Raw genomic sequence first — 27,797 nt, forward strand, 5'->3', positions numbered from 1 at the left:
GGTTTATTTCTGAGTTCCTTTAGCTTTTGTTTTTCTGAAAAACTCTTTTCTCTCCTGTTCTGAATGATAACATTGCCAGATAGACTATTCTTGTCTGCATATTTTTCCCATTCAGCACTTTGAATATACTATGCCACTTCCTTCCAACTGCAATGTTTCTGCTGAAAAATTCACTGATAGCCTTATGGGGTTTCCTTTGTATGCAACTTCCTTCTTTTCTATCGCTGTTTTTAAAGTTCTTTATCACTTATTTTTACCATTGGTGTAAGCAAGTTAAGTAGTGAATGTGGGCACTGTGCTGGTTCCTGCAGGTGGCCCTGTGTGTATGCTTAGGGACAGGGGAGATAAATGACACATGCCAGCACTTTTTTTCCTGGAGAGGTCATTCTGAGATCCCTGTCCCTCCTGGACATGTTCTGAGATTAGTAAATAGCTCTCCCTCCTGTATGCCACAGGCCTTTTTCAAACTGCAGCTTCTACACTATCTCTACTGGGTGTTTTTCATGCTGTCTCTTTAAGGGTGAGGATCCTGCTGCCTATTGCTCTCTGGACTCTCCCAGAACAGAGCTTGCTGATATTTAAAATTGTAGGCTTGAGCACTGGGTGTTGTATGGAAACCAATTTGACAATAAATTTCATATTTAAAAAATAAATAAAATAAATAATGATAGAAAAAAATGTAGAATTTAAGTCCCTCTGGTTTTAATAACTCATGAAATTCTGCTCCTCTTACTTTCAAAGCCAAATGTTATGGGGGGGGATTAATCTTCCCAATGTGGGATCCCCAGCATGATAGTCTGTTTCTCACCCTTCTCCATACTGGTGGCTCCCTTTGCACCATTAACAACTGTGGTTCGTTTTACTCCCTACTGCATCTCTTTCCTTCCTACCCTCTTCTATGTGGCCTCTTCTTTACTTTCAATTGTGGAGTTTGTTCTGGGTTCATTTTTCTAGGTTATTTACAATGATGTGATTGTTATCTAGCTGTATTGGTGGGATGAGGTGAGCCAAAGGTCCTCTAAGTCTGTCATCTTCCCAGGCTTCCCAAGTGCTATTTAAAGATGGACTAAAGCTGCAACCCCTCATCCTCCCCCCCCAAAAAAAAGTCAAAGTTCAATGTTCACATTCCTGCAACCATTTCTAAACCCTGAAGTTTATGCTATTTTGGGGGAGGGGAGGTAAAGAGGTATATGGGTGAAAGAGTGCATATATTGTTTTGTTTTACTTTTTTTCTGGAGTGGGACAGGTGCAGGGAACAGGGATTAGAAAAACACTCTTTTAGGGGGGATAATCTATGCATTCTTTGAAAGTGATATTTTCCTTACCTTGTTATTTCCCAGCCCTCTAGCACCATTGCCATTTAACTTCTCGGTCAGATTTTACTGAAAAGAATCTGGGATGAAATAGTAACAAAGATGGATATCAATAAACTAGATTTAATTTTAGCCCTTTTATTTATTAAGGGATTCTATTGAACTATTCATGGAGTTATTTAAGCCTGTTGTATCTCCTTGAGACCCATCCTATCATCAGCAATAATGACACTACAGGTTTATTGCTTGTTTATTATATATCATGCACTGTTCTGAGATCACTTTACTTCTATTATCTTACTTAACACTAACAATCAGTATGGGCATGGTACTGTTATTATTTTAATTTTAAAGAGTAGGAAGTTGGGGTTTAGAAAGATGAAATAACTTGCCTGAAATCATAAAACTAGTAAATATCAAGGCCTGGATTTGATCTGAGGCAGCTTGGTTTTAGTATTCTTACTCATAACTATTGTATATACTGATGCAGGACCATCAAGTGCGACGGTCAAGAAAGAACTTTTGAGACGTTTTATGGTGCAAAAACATTCTTTTATTATACCAGGGGGACAGGACCTATGGGAAGAAAGAGCTACACTTGTGAGGAGTGACTGATTAATACTTGTAAGCTTGTGGAGGGAGGAGGGTAGAGGTAATATAATTTTCTAAGGAATTTCTGCATGCTAAAAGTAGGGTTTATGGGACCTTGGAGGTCTGGCTATTGTCAAGATAAGGTTGCTTTTAATCCCTAATGAAACAACATTAAGGCATCCATGAGTTCTTGGAAGAATGTCAAGCTCTGTATTAGACGTGGAAGGGCTGAGAGGTGGTGTGCACTACACGGACTGGCAGGAGGGAGCCGGGGCAGAGGGGTGGCCCACCGGCCAAGCAGGGACCCCGGGTCTGGCTGGCAAAGGCGGAGGGGCCGGACGGAGTGTGTTCAGACAGCGAGCGGGACTTAACATCTGGAGGGTTATAAGTTAACAGCTCTGCTCTGAGAGCAGGAAGGCTGGAGGACAATGGGAGCGAGAGTGGCTGAGCCCCAGGATGACAGAGCTCAGTTTGGCGGGGAACAAAGGCGCTAGCCAGGACCATCTCCCTTGCCCATCCCCCAGCCAAAATCCCAAAGGAACCGGTTCCTGCTAGGGAACTTGCTTGCACCTCGCAAACACCCAACTCTGTGCTTCTGCGGATCCATCCCTCCAGCTGCGGGTCTGACTCCTTCCCGCTGCCGCAGGGCCTCTCCCAAAGCGGATGCCCTAAGGAGAAATGAGCTGAGCCTGCCCCTCCCTCCCCCTTGCACCATGCCTATCCACCCCAGCTAATAAGTCAAATCCCCAGCACAAGCCTGGCAGTGTGCAAGTAGCCCAAATGGGCCACGCCACCCCACAGTGAATCCCGCCACTAGGAGAGGGCAAGAGAAGGCACACACCAGTCTGACTGTGGCCCCAGTGGTGGGCAGGGGGAAGATATCAGGTCTGATTCTGGCCCCGCCCACCAACTCCAGTTATACAACACAGCACAGGGGAAGTGCCTGCAGGTCCACACCACTCCAGGGACTATCCAAAATGACCAAACGGAAGAATTCCCCTCAAAACAATCTCCAGGAAATAACAACAGCTAACGAACTGATCAAAAACGATTTATAATATAACAGAAAGTGAATTTAGAATAATAGTCATAAAATTAATCGCTGGGCTTGAAAACAGTATAGAGGACAGCACAGAATCTATTGCTACAGAGATCAAGGGACTAAGGAATAGTCAGGAGGAGCTGAAAAACATATAAACGAGATGCAAAATAAAATGGAAACGACCATGGCTCGGATTGAAGAGGCAGAGGAGAGAATACGTGACCTAGAAGATAAAATTATGGAAAAAGAGGAAGCTGAGAAAAAGATAAAAAAGTCCAGGAGTATGAGGGGAAAATTAGAGAACTAAGTGATGCACTAAAAAAAATATAATATATGCATAATTGGTATTCCAGAGGATGAAGAGAGAGGGAAAGGTACTAAAGATGTACTTGAAGAAATAATAATTGAGAACTTCCCTGATCTGGGGAAGGAAAAAGGCATTGAAATACAAGAGGCACAGAGAACTTCCTTCAGATGTAACTTGAATCGAACTTCTGCATGACATATCATAGTGAAACTGGCAAAATACAAGGATAAAGAGAAAATTCTGAAAGCAGAGAGGGATAAACGTGCCCTCACATATAAAGGGAGACCTATAAGACTCGTAACTGATCTCTCTTCTGAAAGTTGGCAGGGCAGAAAGGAATGGCAGGAGATCTTCAATGTGATGAACAGAAAAAATATGCAGCCGAGAATCCTTTATCCAGCAAATCTGTCATTTAGAATAGAAGGAGAGATAAGGGCCTTCCCAAACAAACAAAAAACGAAGGATTTTATCACAACTAAACCAGCCCTACAAGAGATGCTAAGGGGGATCCTGTGAAACAAAGTACCAGAGACATCGCTACAACCATAAAACATACAGACATCACAATGACTCTAAACCCTTATCTTTCTATCATATCACTGAATGTAAAAGGAATAAATGCACTAACAAAAAGACATAGGGTATCAGAATGGATAAAAAAAAAAACAAGACCCATCTATTTGCTGTCTGCAAGAGACTCATTTTAGACCTGAGGACACCTTCAGATTGAGAGTGAGGGGATAGAGAACTATTTATCATGCTACTGGAAGTCAAAAGAAAGCTGGAGTAGACATACTTATATCAGACAAACTAGACTTTAAATTAAAGGCTGTAACAAGAGATGAAGAAGGGCATTATATAATAATCACAGGGTCTATCCATCAGGAAGAGCTAACAGTTATAAATGTCTATGTGCCAAATATGGGAGCCCCAAAATATATAAAACATTTACTCATAAACATAAGCAACCTTATTGATAAGAATGTGGTAATTGCAGGGGACTTTAACACCCCACTTACAGAAATGGATAGATCATCTAGACACATGGTCAATAAAGAAACAAGGGCCCTGAATGATACATTAGATCAGATGGACTTGACAGATATATTTAGAGCTCTGCATCCCAAAGCAACAGAATATACTTTCTTCTCGAGTGCACATGGAATATTCTCCAAGATAGATCATATACTGGGTCACAAAACAGCCCTTCATAAGTATAAAAGAATTTAAATCATCCCATGCATACTTTCAGACCACAATGCTATGAAGCTTGAAATCAACCACAGGAAAAAGTCTGGAAAACCTCCAAAAGCATGAAGGTTAAAGAACAACCTACTAAAAAATGAATGGGTCAACCAGGCAATTAGAGAATAAATTTAAAAATATATGGAAAAAACGAAAATGAAAAGACAACAATGCAAATGCTTTGGGATGGGGCAAAGGCAGTCCTGAGAGGAAAATACATTGCAATCCAGGCCTATCTCAAGAAACAAGAAAAATCCCAAATACAAAATCTAACAGCACACCTAAAGGAACTAGAAGCAGAACAGCAAAGGCAGCCTAAACCCAGCAGAAGAAGAGAAATAATAAAGATCAGAGCAGAAATAAACAATATAGAATCTAAAAAAACTGTAGAGCAGATCAACAAAACCAAGAGTTGGTGTTTTGAAAAAATAAACAAAATTGATAAACCTCTAGCCAGGCTTCTCAAAAAGAAAAGGGAGATGACCCAAATAGATGAAATCATGAACGAAAATGGAGTTATTACAAGCAATCCCTCAGAGACACAGCAATTATCAGGGAATACTATGAAAAATTATATTCCAACAAACTGGACAACCTGGAAGAAATGGACAAATTCCTGAACACCCACACACTTCCAAAACTCAATCAGGAGGAAATAGAAAGCTTGAACAGACCCATAACCAGCGAGGAAATTGAATCAGTTATCAAAAATCTCCCAACAAATAAGAGTCCAGGACCAGATGGCTTCCCAGGGGAGTTCTACCAGACGTTTAAAGCAGAGATAATACCTATCCTTCTCAAGCTATTCCAAGAAATAGAAGGGGAAGGAAAACTTCCAGGCTCATTCTATGAAGCCAGTATTACTTTGATTCCTAAACCAGACAGAGACCCAGTAAAAAAAGAGAACTACAGGCCAATATCCCTGATGACTATGGATGCAAAATTCTCAGTAAGATACTAGCAAAGCGAATTCAACAGCATATAAAAAGAATGATTAACCAAGATCAAGTGGGATTCATTCCCTGGATGCAAGGCTGGTTCAACATTCGCAAATCATCAACGTGATACATCACATTAATAAAAGAAAAGATAAGAACCATATGATCCTATCAATCGATGCAGAAAAGGCCTTTGACAAAATCCAGCACCCTTTCTTAATAAAAACCCTTGAGAAAGTCGGGATAGAAGGAACATACTTAAACATAATAAAAGCGATTTATGGAAAGCCCACAGCTAACATCATCCTCAATGGGAAAAACTGAGAGCTTTTCCCCTGATATCAGGAACACAACAGGGATGTCCACTCTCACCGCTGTTATTTAACATAATGTTGGAAGTTCTAGCATCAGCAATCAGACAACAAAAGGAAATCAAAGGCATCAAAATTGGCAAAGATGAACTCAAGCTTTCGCTTTTTGCAGATGACATGATATTATACATGGAAAACCCGATAGACTGCACCAAATGTCTCCTAGAACTGATACATGAATTCAGCAAAGTTGCAGGATACTAAATCAATGTACAGAAATCAGTTGCATTCTTATACACTAACAATGAAGCAACAGAAAGACAAATAAAGAAACTGATCCCATTCACAATTGCACCAAGAAGCATAAAATACCTAGGAATAAACCTAACCAAAGATGTAAAAGATCTGTATGCTGAAAACTATAGAAAGCTTATGAAAGAAATTGAAGAACATATAAAGAAATGGAAAGACATTCCCTGCTCATGGATTGGAAGAATAAATATTGTCAAAATGTCAATACTACCCAAAGCTATCTACACATTCAATGCAATCCCAATCAAAATTGCACCAGTATTCTTCACGAAGCTAGAACAAGCAATCCTAAAATTCATATGGAACCACAAAAGGCCCCGAATAGCCAAAGGAATTTTGAAGAAGAAGACCAAAGCAGGAGGCATCACAATCCCAGACTTTAGCCTCTACTACAAAGCTGTCATCATCAAGACAGCATGGTATTGGCACAAAAACAGACACATAGACCAATGGAATAAAATAGAAACTCCAGAACTAGACCCACAAACGTATGGCCAACTCATCTTTGACAAAGCAGGAAAGAACATCCAATGGAAAAAAGACAGCCTCTTTAACAAATGGTGCTGGGAGAACTGGGCAGCAACATGCAGAAGGTTGAAACTAGACCACTTTCTCACACCATTCACAAAAACAAACTCAAAATGGATAAAGGACCTAAATGTGAGACAGGAAACCATCAAAACCTGTTTTTAAACTTCCGTCTAAGTTTATTATTACTTGAATAATTTATCATTTTGTCTTTCTTTTAATGTTTATTTTTGAGACAGTGACAGAATATGAACGGGGGAGGGACATAGAGGGAAACCCAGAATCTGAAGCAGGTTCCAGGCTCTGAGCTGTCAGCACAGATCCTGACATGGGGCTCAAACCCACGAACTGTTAGATCATGACTTGTGCTGAAGTTGGACGCTCAACCGACTGAGCCACTCAGGCGCCCCACTGTCTCTCTTTTTTTTTTTTAATAGAAAACAAGTGAGCATTAGGTATTTGTTAATGAAAATATTCTCTCATTGCTATACCCTGTGCTTCTATGAAAAAATAATAAAATATAATTATGTAATGAATGCCTCAATGTGTTAAACATTGAGTAGTATGTATATGGATATGTATGAGCTGAAGTTTTGAGTGACAGTGTACATTCCAGTGGCTCACATCAGTGGATGTTGAAATCATTTACAAAGCCCCAAGACCAACTTTTCTGATTTCACAATTTTGTCTGTGATCTGTTTTGTCAATGACTCATGTTGAGACAAAAGCTGTCCTCTAGGCAGCAACCAAATTGGATCTCATATTTTTTTATTAGTAGCTTTTTCAGAGTTTAATATTTTGGTCTTTATTCTAAATCAGCCTCCGTACCCCCACCTCATTATTTGACATTGATAATTTTTAGTGTTCTTAGAAACATCTTTATCATGTGTTCTTACACACTTCATTGCATCCATTGAAGAATGTGTATAACTATCACTGTTATAATACACTCTTAGTATATGTAAAACACTTTTAGGATACACATTCTAAGTAATATGTAAACAGTGTTCTTCCAAACATCTTTGTTAGAAGTATTCTTAAACACCGTTCTACATGTATTGCAGAATATGTATAACTTCTATTGACTGATAGAATATTAACCTCTATATAGTAAGCAAGTATCATTCTTAGAAATACCTTTATTACAAGTGTTCTTAAACACTTCACTATATGCTTTGCAGACTGTATAGATATCATTTACTGATATTACACTATTCTGAGTATATAGAAGTAGCAAATTTTTATAATTTAAATAGCATCATAAGCCATTTAAAAATTAAGAAACATATTTCCCACAAAATGTACATACATACATAAATATAAAAATAAGCATATCCCTTTGGATTCCAAATATATATAAAATGTATATGCATTTACTTTGGATTTTCTACATTTTTAGTCTCATTAAAGAAGATAACATTAAGAATTAATTTTGTGTATAATTTAAAATACCATTTTGGTTATAATTTTCAATGTTTAAAGTTATAGCTTGCTTATTTAGCTTTATAATTGTTTAGCATTTTTTCAAGCCAGTTTATTTCAACTTTCTTTTTATTTTATTTTACTATTTTATTTTATTTTATTTTATTTTTTTCTTACTGTATTTTAAATTGAGTCCTCTTGGATGTATTGAGCATCTTTCTTATGTTTGACTGTTGTTCTATAACATAAAATGAAAATGCTAGTTTTCTGTTGGTGCCAGGTTTGTTTTCTACATTTGAAATTCCTGGATGTCTTTGGAATCTAATTTTGTAGTTTCTTCATAGTAGTATGTCTAGGCTTCGTCACATATGGTTTGTATGACTTGCTAATTTGAAGAAGCTCTCAGTTAAAATGCTGTTGCTTGAAATTCAGTAAACGAAGAGTTTTAAAATGCATTGGGTGTCTTTTTTGGCCCTTTTTTATTACAAGTATATACCACTTTCTTATAAAATATAGAGAGATGAAATTTTCTTAATTGTTGAGTTTTAGGAAATTTTAAATGCTTTTGGCTGTATAAATATTTCTTTAATTTTCAGTTGTGTTATTGGTTTCAATAATTTAATTAGCCTATTTGTGACTAATATAATTCAACAATATATATATATATATATATATTTTCCTTGAATTTTCAGTATTTTTTGCCCTCTTCTAGATAAAGTCATAGCCCATACAAATAAGAAACCCAATTAGACCCAAAATAGTATTGTATTAATCTATATACAATATGGTGGATTTTAAGAACATAAAGAATTGACTGGTGAAGTTAAATAACATGCTACGTACAGTGTTAGGAAACATGACATTGCAGTTTTATTGTGCAGGATATGAATGTGTGAAAACATTGCCCCATCACTCAAATTCATTCTGATCTTTCATTTCTTTTATTAACTAAAGCCTACAATATTTCTCATTCACTTAACTCTTGGGGCATATTTCTTTTAGTTTAAGATACATGATATTAACATTTTTTGTGTGTTTCTGTTTAGTGTCCTAAAATAAAATTGTAAGCTCTCTAAATGCAAGGATTGTGTTGTGTGTCTTCCTGTCCCCCTGAATTTGTAACAATTATTATGCACATAGAAATCATTTATTAAATCTTTGCAGAACAAATGAATGAGTGAGATTAAGGAATGGTGAGCTGTACATATGGATTATGATCTTTGCAAAAATTCAGTTGTGGATAACTGACTGCACTTAGATTACTCTGAGATTGTGGCCAGCTGTATCTTACATGGCATTCTAGAAGGTATTTTGTGGGTGTCATAAGTAGTCATTTCCAATTTTAGACCATCTCAATTACTATGAGAAGTAGTATAACATAGTGGTTAAGAGCATGAGATCTATAGTCAAACTTCTTGGCTTTAAATCCTGACTCAGCCACTTACTAGCTTTGTATCCTTTGTTAAGTGACTTACCTCTCCTTGAGTCAGTTTTTGCATCTGCAGAGTGCAGATAATAGTAGTTCCTTTGTCAGAATTGTTGTAAGAATTGAGTTAATATATGAAAAGTGTTTAAAATGGCAAATATTAGTTATTATTATTACAGTGGGTCTTGCAGCTTCTTAAACTAAGAGAAAAAAACTGATCATTTTTATATTTATAAACAAAATATACAATCTACTTTTAATGGCTTATGTCAATCCATGCATATACAATGGGGTCATGACTATATAAATTACTCACATATTTGGGAAAATAAATTTAAAACATACACAAACGCATGCACATATTCATTCATATACATAACATTTAAGAATAATACTGTGACTCAAACTTATAAATCAATATTGTTAATATTAAGCTCTGACGGGACAAAGTGACATGGGATAAAAATAAAAACCGGGTAGGTGTGGATGTGTATGTCATATAAATCAATTTGAAAGTTACATATTTTCTTATTGATAGCTTAGTATTGAAAAAATTTATCCTTGGAGGTAATTTGAACAGCACTACTATGAATTGTGAAAATACATCAAAATATAAATGGTTTTACAAACCTGGAAGCTTTTGTGCCAGATATTGAGAATGAGCTTTCTGCCTTTCATTGGTGGTATCACTTTGAAGGGGCATGCTAATTGTGGAATTGTAATCAATTCTTAGGCTTGCTAAATGTCTCCTTGGACATTTGCCATGGATTTTTTGCATCATGAACATTTAGCTTCTTCAGTCTTCATGCTTCCTTACAGAAATGGCCCCGTCTCTGATTTGCAAGACCAACTTGATAATTATGTCATTAATGATTCAAAAGGCCTATATATAAATGAAGACCAAATGATATGTATAGATTCAATCCAGAATCCTGTAATAAAAGGATGCAGGCTATTGGTTGGTGAAGGCATGCAACTAGTTTCAGGTCCATAGTTATTATCTGGTCCATATGCTTTCTAAGGAAGTTTTAATAAAAGGATTTATAAAAACAAGGCAAAGTAACCTAGGAGAAATAACTGACATGTACTACATCAGATACTCAATCATCTATAGAGACTAAGTTATTTTATTTAATTTGTATACATCGCAATTATTTAATTTATTCCTACAATCTAGTTGACAGTATATTACATTTCAGTGCAAGTATCTGTTGCAGTTCATAAACAGAATGTGACACTGGGGGGTGTCAAATATTCAAGGCATTACTATTCACTCTCCATATACACATGAAGAGTAAAGAAAAGATCAAATCCCCTCTGATAAATCATTCAACATTCAAATATATTTACTGAGTAAAGTTTCAAGTACATATGAGCACCATCCATAATAATATATATATCATTCTTTTGGACAAAGCTATATATAATTTTCTCCTAGCCAATTGATAGCATGAGAACTGACTCATAGAAATTTCAGTTTATTTTTTATCATATTTAACCAGTGTAATGAAATAAGTACAGCACAGTCTTCTATAAGTTAATAGGAAGATTACCTTGAGAAATTCAGCTTTCAAATTTATTTTGACATAGTTACACAGCTTCCCTCAAATAGCCAAAGCAATCCTGAAAAAGAACAAAGCTGGAGGCATCACAATTCCAGACTTCAAGTTATATTACAAAACTGTAGTGATCAAAACAGTATGGTATTGGCACAAAAATAGACACATAGATCAGTAGAACATAATAGAAAACCCAGAAGTGAACCCATAGCTATATGGTCAATTAATCTTCAACAAAGCAGGAAACAATATATAATGGGAAAAAGACAATCTCTCCTCTTGATATTTTTTATTTACTGTTATTCACTCATATATGTACTCTTATAAATCAAATACTGAATTATTTCTCTCTGCCCAATGAAAGGAAGTAATAGCCTGAAAAATAAGCTGAGACATACACCCAAGTTTAGGTAGGTACTTTGTAACTCTGAATTATATTGCTGGTTATTTTATAGCATGGAACAGAGAAGTGTTCTCTGTTATAATGTTCCAATGGATGGAAATGGGAAATCTAAATAATAAACTGACAAAAGTTGAGTTATTCCAGGTGGCTTTACTTTAAAATTTTTTAAATTCAATGAGAAACTTTACTAATTTATGAGTAATCAAAGGGTAAAACCAGTCTAAATATGTAGCAATAAAGAATTACAAAAAATTAAAATAAAAGAAATATACTTTTATGCCTTTAAAGGGTAGGTTGTAATAAAAATGAAACTAACAAGCACCAAAAAGAATCTTATTAAAACATGGGCAGAAAAAGTTTTTAAATAAAAAACAGGCAGAATACCTGAATAGACATTTTATGAAAGAATACCTGCAGATTGCCAACAGACACATGAAAAGATGCTCAACACCATTAATCTTGGAAATGCAGACCAAAACCATGATGAGATATCACCTCACACAAGTCAAAATGGCTAAAATCAAGAAGACAAAAAATAGCAAGTGTTGGTGAGGATGTGGAGAAAAAGGAATTCTCATGCACTGTTGGTGGGAATGTAAATTGGTACAGCCACTGTGGAAAACAGTGTGGAGATTCCTCAAAAAACTAAAAATAGATATGCTATATGATCTAATAATTCCACTATTGGGTATTTACCCAAGGGAAATGAAAACATTAACTCAAAAAGATATATGCACCCCTATGTTTATTGCAGCATTAGTTACAATAGCCAAGAATGGAAGCAAACTAAGTGTCCATCAATAGATGAATGGATAAGGAAAATGTAGTATATATATATAATGTGGTATATTATTATGTATTATATATATGTGATACATTATAAGATGAATCGATGAGGAAAATGTTATATAAATCATATATTATGATTATATATTATATAATATATATAATGGAATATTAAACAGCCTTAAAAAAGATTAGATTGTGTTATTAGACAACATCAATGGACCTACTTAAGCTAAGTAAAATAAGTCTGACTGAGAAAGATAAATACCTTATGATTCCACTCATGGAATCTAAAGATAAAAAATTTAAAAAGAATAAAAAAACATGGGGCGCCTGGGTGGCGCAGTCGGTTAAGCGTCCGACTTCAGCCAGGTCATGATCTTGCGGTCCGTGAGTTCGAGCCCCGCGTCGGGCTCTGGGCTGATGGCTCGGAGCCTGGAGCCTGTTTCTGATTCTGTGTCTCCCTCTCTCTCTGCCCTCCCCCGTTCATGCTCTGTCTCTCTCTGTCCCAAAAATAAATAAACGTTGAAAAAAAAATTAAAAAAAAAAGAATAAAAAACCAAAAAGCACAATCAGAGCTACAAATACAGAGAAAAAAAACTGATGCTTGTCAGGGGGGAAGGATGTGGGGGGGATTGGAAAAAATGGGTGAAGAGGAGGGGGAGATACAGGCCTCTAGTTATGAAATGATAAAGTTATGCTAATATGGCACAGAGCAAGAGGAATACGGTCAATGATACTGTAATGATGTAATGGGACAGATGGTACCTATACTTATGGTGAACATAGCATAATGTATAAACTTGTCAAATCACCAAGTTGTACAACTGAAATTAATGTAACATTGTGTGTCAACTATACTCGAATAAAAGATAAATTAAATAAAAAGAATGAAGCTAACAAAGTAAATTTATCAGAGGTCATTGACAGGACTTGTTTTAATAAATAGGTAAGAATGCAAATATTATTTAATTAGCATATGAGTATAGTGAAATGTATACCTGTATTTGACAAGCTTTCTATTTATTTATTTATTTATTTATTTATTTATTTATTTTGAGAGAGAGAGTGAGAGAGAGTGAGCACGAGTAGGGGAGAGGCAGAGAGAGAGAGAGAGGGAGAGAGAGAGAGAGAGAGAGAGAATCCCAAGCAGGCTCCATGAGTCAGCACAGAACCCCATATGGGCCTTGAACTCACAAACTGTGAAATTATGATCTGAGCTAAAATCAAGAGTCAGAATTTTAACTGACTGACCACTCAGATGTCCCTGTACTTGAGAAGTTTTAAAAGCAGTTTAAATATTCCTCATGAAATGCTATTTATATTATCTAATTCTTTAGCAGATTATCTAAAGATATTATAAAGGTAAACACTCTCCTGAGTTATTTTTAAAAAATCAAAGTAGTAAGATCTGTATTAATCAGCTTATATCATTAGTTCCCAGGATATTAGCCACATTCACTTTCATAGGGAAGTTCATCAAATTTCAAATAAATTATGTTAATCTAGGACCATTTCCACTGTACCCTTACTCTTACTATGTGTAACCAAAGAAGAATGATAACTTCATAATTTAGTCTTCTTATTTTAAGTTTAGGGAGCAGAAAGAGAGAGAGAGAGAGGGAATCCCAAGCAGACAGCACAGAGCCTAACTATGGACTCTAGATCGTGAACATTGAGATCATGACTTGAGCCAAAATCAAGGGTCAGATGCTTAACGACTGAGCCACCCAGGTGCCTCCATAATGTATTTAGTCTTCTGATGCCTTTAGTTATTCATATAAGCTCAGCTTTCTTTTATATCAGATTAAGTTAATTTTTCTCCATTATTTAATGTATATTGTTTTACTTATGGATCTTCTAATTACTTCTTTCTAAATAGAGCTAAAGAAATGGCAGAAGCAGGTTACTAAAATATATATGTAAATAATTTTGGATTTTTCCCTCTTAATTATAGTTATGAAGCAGTTTACCCAAGAGATTGTACCCTCCCCAAATAGTTCACATATATTAACTATATGGATTCTTAATTGATCAAATTCCAAATGTTAAAGCAGTCACAAATCAAGAAGTACATTTTATCTCAGTTCTGTGAAGTCCATCTTCAATATTATTATAACAGATTATAAATATACTTTCAGTTATAATCTCTAACTATAGGTGTATATTTAACAGGGTATCTTTTATTAATTAAATTTTCTACTTAAGCATTTCTGTGAGGGCCTACAAAAATCTGTCCTTCCTAAGCCTTTCTAACTAAGGACGCTGAATTTAAGATGGAGTGTTGGAATAAAAACTGTAAGTGGCTCATTGATAATAAGAAAAAAGGCACAAGTAATTCTATACTGGTTGAATTATATAGTTGTCTTTAAAGGAGGTATGGTCTCTGTTTTCTTTGACATTTCCTCTACCTCTTTTGTCTTTTTTCAGAATTGAATTATAATTTTATGATATATGGAGAACACTTTGAAAGAGCAAAAATCAATGGGGAGAAGCTACTTAACATTACTCGGCAAAAACTTAATGAACTTGGCATAATACAGACTGACCACCAGGACATCATATTAAAAGAGGTTGCTAATATTAATAAAAAGGTGAGTATAGCACTGTCCTAATTTGCCTTTCTTTTTAATTAACAAAAAATGAATTAAAGAAAAGAGTGTGTTTCCATCAGATACGTGGTCTACAGTGAATTTCAGTTTTTTGCCTTTCTAGTTCAAAAGTAATTATGACTGATATGGTCTCTAATTACTCTGTGGATCCTTCATAATCCTGTATTTGAATCATGGCACTGTCTTAAGTGGTTGCTGTTTCTTGCTCTGCCGTGAGAATAATGTGTCCCATCATTCCTGGGAAAACTCAGAGATATTCTGCCTAAACTGAAGGTTATTCTGCCTTATAGAATTGAAAGTGAGAGATGGAGGTTCTAAGAAATAAACTCACAAGTTTTTATAAGATCAAAGGATTGAGAGAATTGCTATATCCACTGAATCTGAAAATGAATCAAAGAATGATAAAAGAGTTATCAAGGCCAGACACAATATTCTAGACAGTTGTCTTTGCACCTAGAAATAGAGTGGTCACTTTATATAATAGCTCAGTCAAACCAAAACTCAATAATAAATACAAAGGAGAAGTCTGGAACTCATTAACAAAGATGAAGTAGATTTGGATTTTTTCATTATTTCAGGACTGTGGTCAAAATCCATCTACCTATTCAACAAATATTGATTGAGGACCTTCAATTACTTGAATAATTCAAGCAATATCATATGCCTAATTGTGTCTACTGAGTTTCATTTTCCATTATTTTTATTTTTTAAACTATATTTACTTATTTTGAGAGTGAGAGAGTGCAGGAGGGGCAGAGAGAGAAGAGAGAGACAATCTCAACCAGGTTCTGCACTGTCAGTGCAGAGCCCAATGTGGGGCTGAAACTTACAAACCAAGAGATCATGACCTGAGCTGAAATAAAGAGGTGGACGCTTAAATGACTGAGCCACGCCCCTAAATTTTCATTTGACAGGCTTAAAAACTATTTCTTTCACAGTACAACCTATTTCACTTAGTATAATACCCTCTAGGCCCATCCATGTTCTTGCAAATGGCTAGATCTGGTCCTTTTTGTTGCTGTATAACATTTCATTGTATGTATATACCACTTCTTTAGTCATTCATCTATCAGTGGACACTTAGGTTGCTTCCATATCTTAGCTATTGTAAATAAAGTCATTTTCTTTAGGTAAATACCAATTAGTGGAATTTTTGAATCATATGGTATTTCTATTTTTAGAAATTGGCTGTACTAATTTATATTCCCACCAACAGTTCATGAAATTTCCTTTATTTTCTATACTCTCACCAACATTTGTTATTCCTTGTGTTTTATTTTATCCATTTTGACAGGTGTGAGGTAATGTCTCGTGGTTTTGATTTACATTTTTGTGATGATTATTAATGTTGAGCATTTTTTCATGTATCTGTTGGCCATTAATATATCGTCTTTGGAAAAATGTCTATTTAGTCCTCTGCCAATTTTTACAATGGAATATTTTGGATCCATAAAAAAGAGTGAAATTGGGCTGCCTGGGTGGCTCAGTCGGTTGAGCATCCGACTTTGGCTCAGGTCATGATCTCACAGCTTGTGAGTTCAAGCCCCGTGTCAGACTCTGTACTGAAAGCTCAGAGCCTGGAGCCTGCTTCGAATTCTGCATCTCCCTCTCTCTCTGCCCCTCCCCGGCTCACACTCTGTCTCTCTCTCAACAATAAAAATAAACAATATTTTAAAAAAAAGAATGAAATCTCTCCATTTGTGACAACATGGATTGACCTAGTGGGTATTGTGCTGAGCAAAATAGGTCAGACTGAGAAAGACAAATGTCATATGATTTCTATCATATGTGGAATCTAAAAAACAAAACAAATGAATAAACAAAAAAAGCAAAATTAGACCTATAAAAACAGGCAAGAAACTAATGTTTGACGGAACGTGGGCAGGAGAATGGGCAAAATGGGTGAAGGGGAGTGGGAGTTACAGGCTTACAGATATGGAATGAATAATTCCTGGCAATCAAAGATGTAATGATATTGTAGTAGCATTGTGTGGTAACAAATGGTAGCTATACTTGTGAATATAGCATCACATATACAGATGTTGAATCACTCTATTTAGGACTGAAACTAATGTAACATTGTGTGTCAACTATAATAAAAAAATAAAAATAAAAACTATTTCTGATGGATTTAAAATATTCTAATATGTCCTATTGATTTTTGAAAACTCTTATCCTTCTACTTTCTCTTTAAGGTCAATGTGTACTCCTTTTTAAAGTAGTCTTTTTGTATCTTTTCCATCATAGCCTTAAAAGAGTATGATGATATGTATATTTGATTCTACTTTATGTCCCATTAGGTTAGGTATTCAATTGAGACTATTAAATAGCAAACACCATGAGAATCCTTGCATACTGCATGAACTGATTTACTGTGTCATTGGAAATGGTTTATTTTCTTTTTCTTTTTCTTTTTCTTTCTTTTTTTTTTTAATTTACATACAAATTAGTTAGCATATAGTGCAACAATGATTTCAGGAGTAGATTCCTTAGTGCCCTTTACCCATTTAGCCCATCGCCCCTTCCACAACCACTCCCATAACCCTGTTTGTTCTCCTAATTTATGAGTCACTTATGTTTTGTCCCCCTCCCTGTTTTTGTATTATTTTTGTTTCCCTTCCCTTATGTTCATCTGTTTTGTCTCTTAAAGTCCTCATATGAGTGAAGTCATATGATTTTTATCTTTCTCTGACTGACTAATTTCACTTAGCATAATACCCTCCAGTTCCATCCACATAGTTGCAAATGGCAAGATTTCATTCTTTTTGACTGCCAAGTAATACTACATTATATCACATATTTTTTATCTATTCATCCATTGATGGACTTTTGGGCTCTTTCCATACTTTGGCCATTGTTAATAGTTCTGATATAAACATGGGGGTGCATGTGTCCCTTCGAAACAGCACAGTTGTATACCTTGGATAAATTCCTAGTAGTGCAATTGCTGGGTCATAGGGTAGTTCTATTTTTAGTTTTATGAGGAACCTCCATACTGTTTTCCAGAGTGGCTGCACCAGCTTGTATTCCCACCAACAATGCAAAAGAGATCCTCTTTCTCTGCATCCTCGCCGACATCTGTTGTCACCTGAGTTAGTGTTAGCCATCTTGACAGGCATAAGGTGGTACCTCATTGTGGTTTTGATTTGTATTTCCCTGATGATGAGTGAAGTTGAGCATTTTTTCAAGTGTCAGTTGGCCATCTGGATGTCTTCTTTGGAGAAGTATGTATTCATGTATTTTGCCCATTTCTTCACTGGATTATTTGTTTTTTGGGTGTTGAGTTTGATAAGTTTTTCATAAATTTTGGGTACTAACCCTTTGTCTGATATGTCATTTGCAAATATCTTCTTCCATTCTGAAGGTTGCCTTTTAGTTTTGCTGATTGTTTCCTTTGCTGTGCAGAAGCTTTTTATTTTGATGAGGTCCCAATAGTTCATTTTTGCTTTTGATTCTCTTGCCTCTGGAGACATGTTGAGTAAGAAGTTGCTGCAGTCCAGATCAAAGAGGTTTTTGCCTGCTTTCTCCTCGAAGATTTTGATGGCTTCTTGTTTTACAAAGAGGTCTTTCATCCATTTTGAGTCTATTTTTGTGTATGGTGTAAGAAAGTGGTCCAGGTTCATTCTTCTGCATGTCGCTGTCCAGTTTTCCCAGCACCAGTTGCTGAAGAGAGTGTCTTTATTCCATTGGATATTCTTTCCTGCTTTGTCAAAGATTAGTTGGCCATAAGTTTGTGCATGCATTTCTGGGTTCTCTATTCTGTTCCATTGATCTGAATGTCTGTTTTTGTGCCAGTACCATACTGTCTTGATGATTACAGCTTTGAGGTATAGCTTGAAGTCTGGGATTGTGATGCCTCCTGCTTTGGTTTTCTTTGTTAAGATTGCTTTGGTTATTCAGGGTCTTTTCTGGTTCCATACAAATTTTAGGATTATTTGTTTTATCTCTGTGGAGAATGCTGGTGTTATTTTGATAGCGATTGCATTGAATGTGTAGATTGCTTTCAGTAGTATCGACATTTTAACAATATTTGTTCTTCCTATCCAAGAGCATGGAATCTTTTTCCATTTTTTTGTATCTTCTTCAATTTCATTCATCAGCTTTCTATAGTATTCAGTGTATAGATTTTTCACCTTTTTGATTAGATTTATTCCTAGGTATTTTATGGGTTTTGGTGCAAATGTAAATGGGATAGATTCCTTAATTTCTTTTTCTGTTGCTTCATTGTTGGTGTATAGGAATGCAACCGATTTCTGTGCATTGATTTTATATCCTGCAACTTTGCTGAATTCATGAATCAGTTCTAGCAGTTTTTTGGTGGAATCTTCTGGGTTTTCCATATAGAGTATCATGTCATCTGTGACGAATGAAAGTTTGACCTCCTCCTGGCCAATTTGGATGCCTTTTATTTCTTTGTGTTGTCTGATTGCAGAGGCTAAGATTTCCCATTCTATGTTGAATAACAGTGGTGAGAGGGGACATCCCTGTCTTGTTCGTGACCATAGGGGGAAAGCTCTGTTTTTTCACCATTGAGGATGATATTAGCATTGGTCATTCATATATGGCTTTTATAATCTTGAGGGTTTGTATCAAGAAAGGATGCTGTATTTTTTCAAATGCTTTCTCTGAATCGATTGAGAGGATCATATGGTTCTTGTCCTTTCTTTTATTGATGTGATGAATCATGTTAATTGTTTTGCAGATATTGAACCAGCTCTGCATCCCAGGTATAAATCCCACTTGGTCGTGGTGAATAACTTTTTTTAATGTATTGTTGTATCCGGTTGGCTAATATCTTGTTGAGGATTTTTGCATCCATATTCATCAGGGAAATTGGTCTATAGTTCTCCTTTGTAGTAGGGTTTCCGTCTGGTTTTGGAATCAAGGTAATGCTGGCTTCATAGAAAGGGTTTGGAAGTTTTCCTTCCATTTCTATTTTTTGGAGCAGCTTCAAGAGAATAGGTGTTAAGTCTTCCTTAAATGTTTGGTAGAATTGCCCTGGAAAACCATCTAGCCCTGGACTCTTGTGTTTTGGCAGATTTTTGACTGCTAATTCAATTTCCTTACTAGTTATGGGTCTGTTCAAATTTTCTATTTATTTCTGTTTCCGTTTTGGTAGTGTATATGTTTCGAGGAACTTATCCATTTCTTCCAGATTGCCCATTTTATTGGCATATAATTGCTCATAATATTCTCATATTTTTGTTATTTCTGCTGTGTTGGTTGTGATCTCTCCCCGTTCATTCTTAATTTTATTTACTTGGGTCTTTTCCTGTTTCTTTTTGATCAAACTGGCTAGTGGTTGATCAATTTTGTTAATTCTTCCAAATAACCAGCTTCTGGTTTCATTGATCTATTCTACTGTTTGTTTGTTTGTTTGTTTGTTTGTTTGTTTGTTTGTTTTTTGGTTTGGATAGCATTAATTTCTGCTCTACTCTTTATTATTTCTTGTCTTCTGCTGGTTTTGGGTTTTGTTTGCTGTTCTTTTTCCAGCTCCTTATGGTGTAAGGTTAGGTGGTATCTGAGATCTTTCTTCCTTCTTTAGGAAGGCCTGGATTGCTATATACTTTCCTCTTATGACCGCCTTTGCTGCGTCCCAGAGGTTTTGGATTGTGGTGTTATCATTTCATTGGCTTCCATGAACTTTTTAAGTTCCTCTTTAACTTCTTGGTTGGCCCATTCATTCTTTAGTAGGATGGTCTTTAGTCTCCATGTATTTGTTACCTTTCCAAATTTTTTTCTTGTTGATTTCGAGTTTCATAACATTGTAGTCTGAAAATATGCACGGTATGATCTCGATATTTTTGTACTTGCTTAGGGCTGCCTTGTGTCCCAGTACATTGTCTATTGTGGAGAACGTTCCATGTGCACTGCAGAAAAATGTATATTCTGCTGCTTTAGGATGAAATGTTCTGAATATATTTGTTAAGTCCATCTGGTCCAAAGTGTCATTCAAAGTCATTTTTTCCTTGTTGATTTTTTGATTAGATGATCTGTCCATTGTTGTGAGTGGGGTGTTGAAGTCTACTATTATGGCATTACTATCGATGAGTTTCTTTATGTTTATGATTAACTGATTTATATATTTGGGTGCTATCACATTTGGTGAATAAATGTTTACAATTTTTTGGTCTTCTTGGTAAATAGACCCTTTCATTATGATATAATGCCCTTCTGCATCACTTGATACAGTCTTTATTTTTTTTATTTTTTTAATGTTTATTTCTGAGACAGAAACAGAGCATGAATGGGGGAGGGGCAGAGAGAGAGGGGGGCACAGAATCCGAAGCAGGCTCCAGGCTCTGAGCTGTCAGCACAGAGCCCGATGTGGGGCTCGAACTCACAGACTGCGAGATCATGACCAGAGCTGAGCCCGGACGCTCAACGGACTGAGCCACCCAGGCACCCCAATACAGTCTTCATTTTAAAGTCTAGATTATCTGATACAAGTATGGCTACTCTGGCTTTCTTTTGTTGACCATTAGCATGATAGATGGTTCTCCATCCCCTTATTTTCCATTTGAAGGTGTCTTTAGGTGTAAGTGGGTCTCATGTAAATAGCATATAGATGGATCTTGTTTCCTTATACATTCTGTTACCCTATGTCTTTTGATTGGAGCATTGAGTCCATTGACGTACTGAAATATATGAATTTATTGCCATTATGATGCTTGTAGAATTGGAGTTTCTGGTGGTGTTCTCTGGTCCTTTCTAATCTTTGCTGCTTTTGGTATTTATTTATTTATTTATTTATTTATTTTTTCCTCTTTTCTCCCCACAGAGAGTCCCCCTTAAAATTTCTTGCAGGGCTGGTTTAGTGGTCACAAACTCCTTTAATTTTTGTCTGGGAAGCTTTCCATCTCTCCTTCTATTTTGAATGACAACCTTCCTGGATAAAGAATTCTTGGCTGCATATTTTTCTGATTCAGCACACTGAATATATCCTGCCACTCCTTTGTGGCCTGTCAAGTTTCTGTGGATAGGTCTGCTGCAAACTTGATCTGCCTTCCCTTGCAGGTTAGGGACTTTTTTCCCTTGCTGCTTTCATCATTCTTTCCTTGCATGAATATTTTGTGAATTTTACTATGATATGCCTTGTTGATGGTCAGTTTTTGTTGAATCTAATGGGGGCTCACTGTGATTCCTGGATTTTGATGTCTGTGTCTTTCTCCAGGTTGGGAATGTTTCCACTATGATTTCGCACATAACCCTTCTATCCCTATTTCTCTCTTTTCCTCTTCTGGGACCCCTATGATTCTGATGTTGTTCCTTTTTAATGAGTCACTGATTTCTCTAATTCTTAAATCGTGCACTTTTGCCTTAATCTCCCACTTTTTAAATTCTCCTTTATTCTCCATAAGTTTGTCCTCTATATTGCTGATGGATGCTGCCTCATCCATCCTTGCTGCAGTGGCCTCTATTCGAGATTGCAGCTCATTTATAGCATTTTTTATTTCATCCTGACTAGTTTTTACTTCAGTATCCGCAGAAAGAGATTCTAATCTATTTTCGACTCCACTTAGTATTCTTATTATCATGATTCTAAATTCTGGTTCAGACATCTTGCTTGTATCTGTGTTGGGTAAATCCCTGGCTGTTGTTTCCTTGTGCTCATTCTTTCGGGGTGAATTCCTTCGTTTCATCATTTTGAAGGGAGAAAAGGAATTAATACAGTAGAAAAAAGAAAAAAAATAAAAATCCCAAGCCAAGGAAGATGGCAGCATAGGAGGGAGCTGGGCTCACCTCAGCCTGCTTATCACTTAGATTCCACCCACACCTGAGTAAATACCCCAGAAAACTGCCAGAATATATCAGAATAGGCTCTCTGGAGCCAAGCATAGACCAGAGTCGTATGGAAGAGGATCCCCCTGAGCTAAGATGCCAGATCCAATCAAAGTAGCACCACAAGCCTGGAAGTGTGCAAGTAGCCTGTACAGGGGACACATACTCTACAGTGAGTCCTGCCCTTGGGAGAGGGGAAGAAAAGGTACACACCAGTCTGACTGTGGCCCAGCCAGCAGTGGGCTGGGGATAGATATCAGATCTGACTACGGTCCCACCCACCAACACAGGTAACTCCAGACAGCACAGGGGAAGTGCCCTGCAGTTTGGTGCCACCACAGGGATTACCCAAAATGATGAAATGGAAGAACTCTCCTCAAAACAAACTCCATGCAGTGGCAACAGCTAACGAATTGATCAAAAACTATTTAAGAAATATAATGGAACAAGAATTTAGAAGAATAGTCATAAAATTAATTGCTATGATTGAAATAGGTATAGGGGATAGCAGAGAACCTATTGCTACAGAGATCAGGGGACGAAGAAATAACCATGAGGAGCTAAAAAATGCTATAAATGAGGGGCAAAATAAAATGGAGGCTACCACAGATCGGATTAAAGAGGCAGAAGAGAGAATAGGTGAATTAGAAGATAAAATTATGGAAAAAGAGGAAGCTGAGAAACAGAGAGATAAAAAAAAATCCAGGAGTATGAGGGGAGAATTAGGGAACTATGTGATGCAATAAAACGGAACAATATCCGTATCATAGGAATTCCAGAAGAGGAAGAGAGAGAAGGAGTGAAGGTGTACTTGAACAAATCATAGTTGAGAACTTCCCTGATCTGTGGAAGGAAAAAGACACTGAAATCCAAGAGGCACAGAGAACTTCCTTCAGACGTAACTTGAATCGAACTTCTTCACGACATATCATAATGAAACTGGCAAAATACAAGGATAAAGAGAAAATTCTGAAAGCAGCTAGGGATAAACATATTCTAACATATAAAGGGAGACCAATAACTCTAGTGAAAGATCTATCTACTGAAACTTGGCAGGCCAGAAAGGAATGGCAGGAAATCTTCAAGGTAATGAATAGATAAAAAAATGCAGCTGAGAATCGTTTATCCCAGCAAGTCTGTCATTCAGAATAGAAAGAGAGACAAAGGTCTTCCCAAACAAACAAAAACTGAAGGAATTCATCACCACTAAAGCAGCCCTACAAGAGATTCTAAGGGGGACTCTGTGAGTGAAATGTTGCAAGGAACACAAAGTACCAGAGACATCACTATGAGCATGAAAGCTACAGACATCACAATGACTCTAAACCCATATCTTTCTATAATAACACTGAATGTAAATGGAGTAAATGCTCCAACCAAAAGACATAGAGTTTCAGAATGGACAAAAAACACAAGACCCATCTATTTGCTGTCTGCAAGAGACTCATATTAGACCTGAAAACACCTTCAGATTTAAAGTGAGGGGATGGAGAACTATCTATCATGCTACTAGAAGTCAAAAGAAAGCTGGAGTAGCCATACTTATATCACACAAACTAGACTTTAAATTAATGGTTGTAACAAGAGATAAACAAGGCCATTATATAATAATTACAGGGTCTATCCATCAGGAAGAGCTAACAATTATACATGTCGATGTGCCGAATACAGGAGCCCCCAAATATATAAAAAATTAATCACAAACATAAGTAACCTTATCAGTAAGAATGTGATAATTGCAGGGAACGTTAATACTCCACTTACAACATTGGATAGATCATATAGACACAGGATCAAAAAAGAAACAATGGCCCTGAATGATACATTGGATCAGATGGACTTGACAGATATATTTAGAACTCTGCATCCCAAAGCAACAGAATATACTTTCTTCTCGAGTGCACATGGAACATTCTCCAAAATAGATCACACACTGCGTCACAAAACACCCTTCATAAGTATACAAGAATTGAGATCATACCATACACTCTTTCAGACCACAATGCTATGAAGCTTGAAATCAACCACAGGAAAAAGTCTGGAAAACATCCAAAAGCATGGAGGTTAAAGAACACCCTACTAAAGAATGAATGGGTCAATCAAGCCATTAGAAAAGAAATTTAAAAATATAGGGAAACAAATGAAAATGAAAAGACAACAATGCAAACGCTTTGGGATGCAGCAAAGGCAGCCCTGGGAGGAAAATACATTGCAATCCAGGTCTATTTCAAGAAACAAGAAAAATTCCAATACAAAATCTAACAGCACACCTAAAAGAAATAGAAGTAGAATGGCAAAGAAACTCCAAACCGAACAGAAGAAGATAAATAATAAAGATCAGAGCAGAAATAAACAATATAGAATCTAAAAAAACTGTAGAGCAGATCAATGAAGCCAAGAGTTGGTGTTTTGAAAAAATAAACAAAATTGATAAACCTCTAGCCAGGCTTCTCAAAAAGAAAAGGGAGATGACCCAAATAGATAAAATCATGAATGAAAATGGAATTATTACAACCAATTAGTCAGAAATAAAGCAATTATCAGGGAATAGTATGAAAAATTATATGCCAACAAACTGGACAACCTGGAAAAAATGGACAAATTCCTAAACACCCACACACTTCCAAAACTCAAACAGGAAGAAATAGAAAGCTTGAACAGACTCATAACCAATGAAGAAATTGAATCAGTTATCAAAAATCTCCCAACAAATAAGAGTCCAGGACCAGATGGCTTCCCTGGGAAATTCTACCAAACATTTAAAGCATAGCTAATACCTATCCTTCTCAAGCTATTCCAAAAAATAGAAAGGTAAGAAAAACTTCAAGAGTTATTCTATGAAGCCAGCATTACTTTGATTCCTAAACCAGACAGAGACCCAGTAAAAAAAAAGAACCACAGGCCAATATCCCTGACGAATACGGATGCAAAATCATCAATAAGATACTAGCAAATCAAATTCAACAGCATATAAAAATAATTATTCACCATGATCAAGTGGGATTCATTACTGGGCTGCAGGGCTGGTTCAACATTCGAAAATCAATCAATGTGATACATCACATTAATAAAAGAAAAGATAAGAAGGATATGATCCTGTCAATAGATGCAGAAAAAGCATTTGACAAAATTTAGCATCCTTTCTTAATAAAAACCCTTGAGAAAGTCGGGATAGAAGGAACATACTTAAACATCATAAAAGCCATTTATGAAAAGCCCACAGCTAATATCATCCTCAATGGGAAAAACTGAGAGCTTTCCCTTGAGATCAGGAACGAAACAGAGATGTCTACTCTCACCGCTGTTGTTTAACATATTGTTGGAGGTTCTAGCATCAGCAATCAGACAACAAAAGGAAATCAAAGGCATCAAATTTGGCAAAGATGAAGTTAAGCTTTCGCTTTTTGCAGATGACTTCATAGTATAAATAGAAAACCCGATAGACTCCACCAAAGGTCTGCTAGATCTGATACATGAATTCAGCAAGTCTCAGGATACAAAATCAATGTACAGAAATCAGTTGCATTCTTATACACTAATAATGAAGCAACATGAAGACAAATAAAGAAACTGATCCCATTCACAATTGCACCAAGAAGCATAAAATGCCTAGGAATAAATCTAACCAAAGATGTCAAAGATCTGTATGCTGAAAACTATAGAAAGCTTATGAAGGGAATTTTAGAAGATACGAAGAAATGGAAAATCATTCCATTCACATGGATTGGAAGAACAAATATTGTTCAAATGTCTATACTACCCAATGCTATCTACACATTCAATGCAATCCCAACCAAAATTGCACCAGCATTCTTCTCGAAGCTACAGCAAGCAATCCTAAAATTTGTATAGAACCACAAAAGATGCTGAATAGCCAAAGTAATTTTGAAGAAGACCAAAGCAGGAGGCATCACAATCCCAGACTTTAGCCTCTACTACAAAGCTGTAATCATCAAGTGAGCATGGTATTAGCATAAAAACAGACACATAGACCAGTGGAATAGAATAGAGACTCCAAAATTATACCTACAAAAGTATGGCCAACTAATCTTTGACAAAGCAGGAAAGAATGTCCAAAGAAAAAGACAGTCTCTTTCACAAATGGTTTTGGGAAACCTGGACAGCAACTTGCAGAAGAATGAAACTAGACCACTTTCTTATACCATTCACAAAAAAAAAACTCAAAATGCATAAAGTACCTGACTATGAGACAGGAAACCATCAAAACCCTAGAGGGGAAAGCAGGAAAATCCCTCTCTGCCCTCAGCCACAGCAATTTCTTACTTGACACATCCCAAAGCAAGGGAATTAAAAGCAAAAATCAACTCTTGGACCTCATGAAGATAAAAAGCTTCTGCACTGCAAAGGAAAAAATCAGCAAAACTAATAGGTAACCAACAGAATGGGAAAAGATATTTGCAGATGACATATAGGACAAAGAGCTAGTATCCACAGTGTGTAAAGAACTCATTAAAATCTGCACCTGAAAAACAAATAATCCAGGGAAGAAATGGGCAGAAAACATGAATAGACACTTCTCTAAAGAAGACATCCAGATGGTCAACAGGCACATGAAAAAGATGCTCAATGTCACTCCTCATCAGAGAAATAGAAATCAAAACCACACTCAGATTCCACCTCATACCAGTCAGAGTGGCTAAAACGAACAAATCAAGAGACTATAAATGCTGGTGAGGATGTGGATAAATGGGAACCCTTGTGCACTGCTAGTGGGAATTCAAACTGGTGCAGCCACTTTGTAAAATAGTGTGGAGGTTCCTCAAAAAATTAAAAATAGACCTACCCTATGACCCAGCAATAGCACTGCTAGGAATTTACCCAAGGGATACAGGAGTGCTGATGCATAGGGACACTTGTACCCCAATGTTTATAGCAGCACTCTCAACAATAGCCAAATGATGGAAAGAGCCTAAATGTCCATCAACTGATGAATGGATAAAGAAATTGTGGTTTATATACACAATGGAGTACTACAGGGCAATGAGAAAGAACGAAATATGGCCCTTTGTAGCAACGTGGATGGAACTGGAGAGTGTGATGCTAAATGAAATAAGTCATATAATGAAAAACAGATACCATATGTTTTCACTGTTATGTGGATCCTGAGAAACTTAACCAAAGACCGTGGGGGAGGGAAGGAAACAAAAAGTTAGAGAAAGAGGGAGGCAAACCATAAGAGACTCTTAAAACCTGAGAACA

At 36.3% G+C, this 27,797-nt stretch overlaps 1 protein-coding gene across 3 annotated transcripts in view; it reads left to right on the top strand.

Moving 5' to 3' along the window:
• LOC109496332 overlaps window positions 1-27,797 on the top strand; it is a 389,020-nt gene that overhangs the window by 80,831 nt on the left and 280,392 nt on the right. For all 3 annotated transcript variants that reach the window (XM_045050955.1, XM_045050956.1, XM_023249271.2), the window contains exon 4: window positions 14,614-14,777. In XM_045050955.1, coding sequence (XP_044906890.1) covers window positions 14,614-14,777 — 164 coding nt within the window. The remainder of the gene's footprint in view (window positions 1-14,613; window positions 14,778-27,797) is intronic.

The sequence above is a fragment of the Felis catus genome, chromosome X (assembly GCF_018350175.1).
Source record: "Felis catus isolate Fca126 chromosome X, F.catus_Fca126_mat1.0, whole genome shotgun sequence".
In the NCBI taxonomy this organism is placed as follows: domain Eukaryota; kingdom Metazoa; phylum Chordata; class Mammalia; order Carnivora; family Felidae; genus Felis; species Felis catus.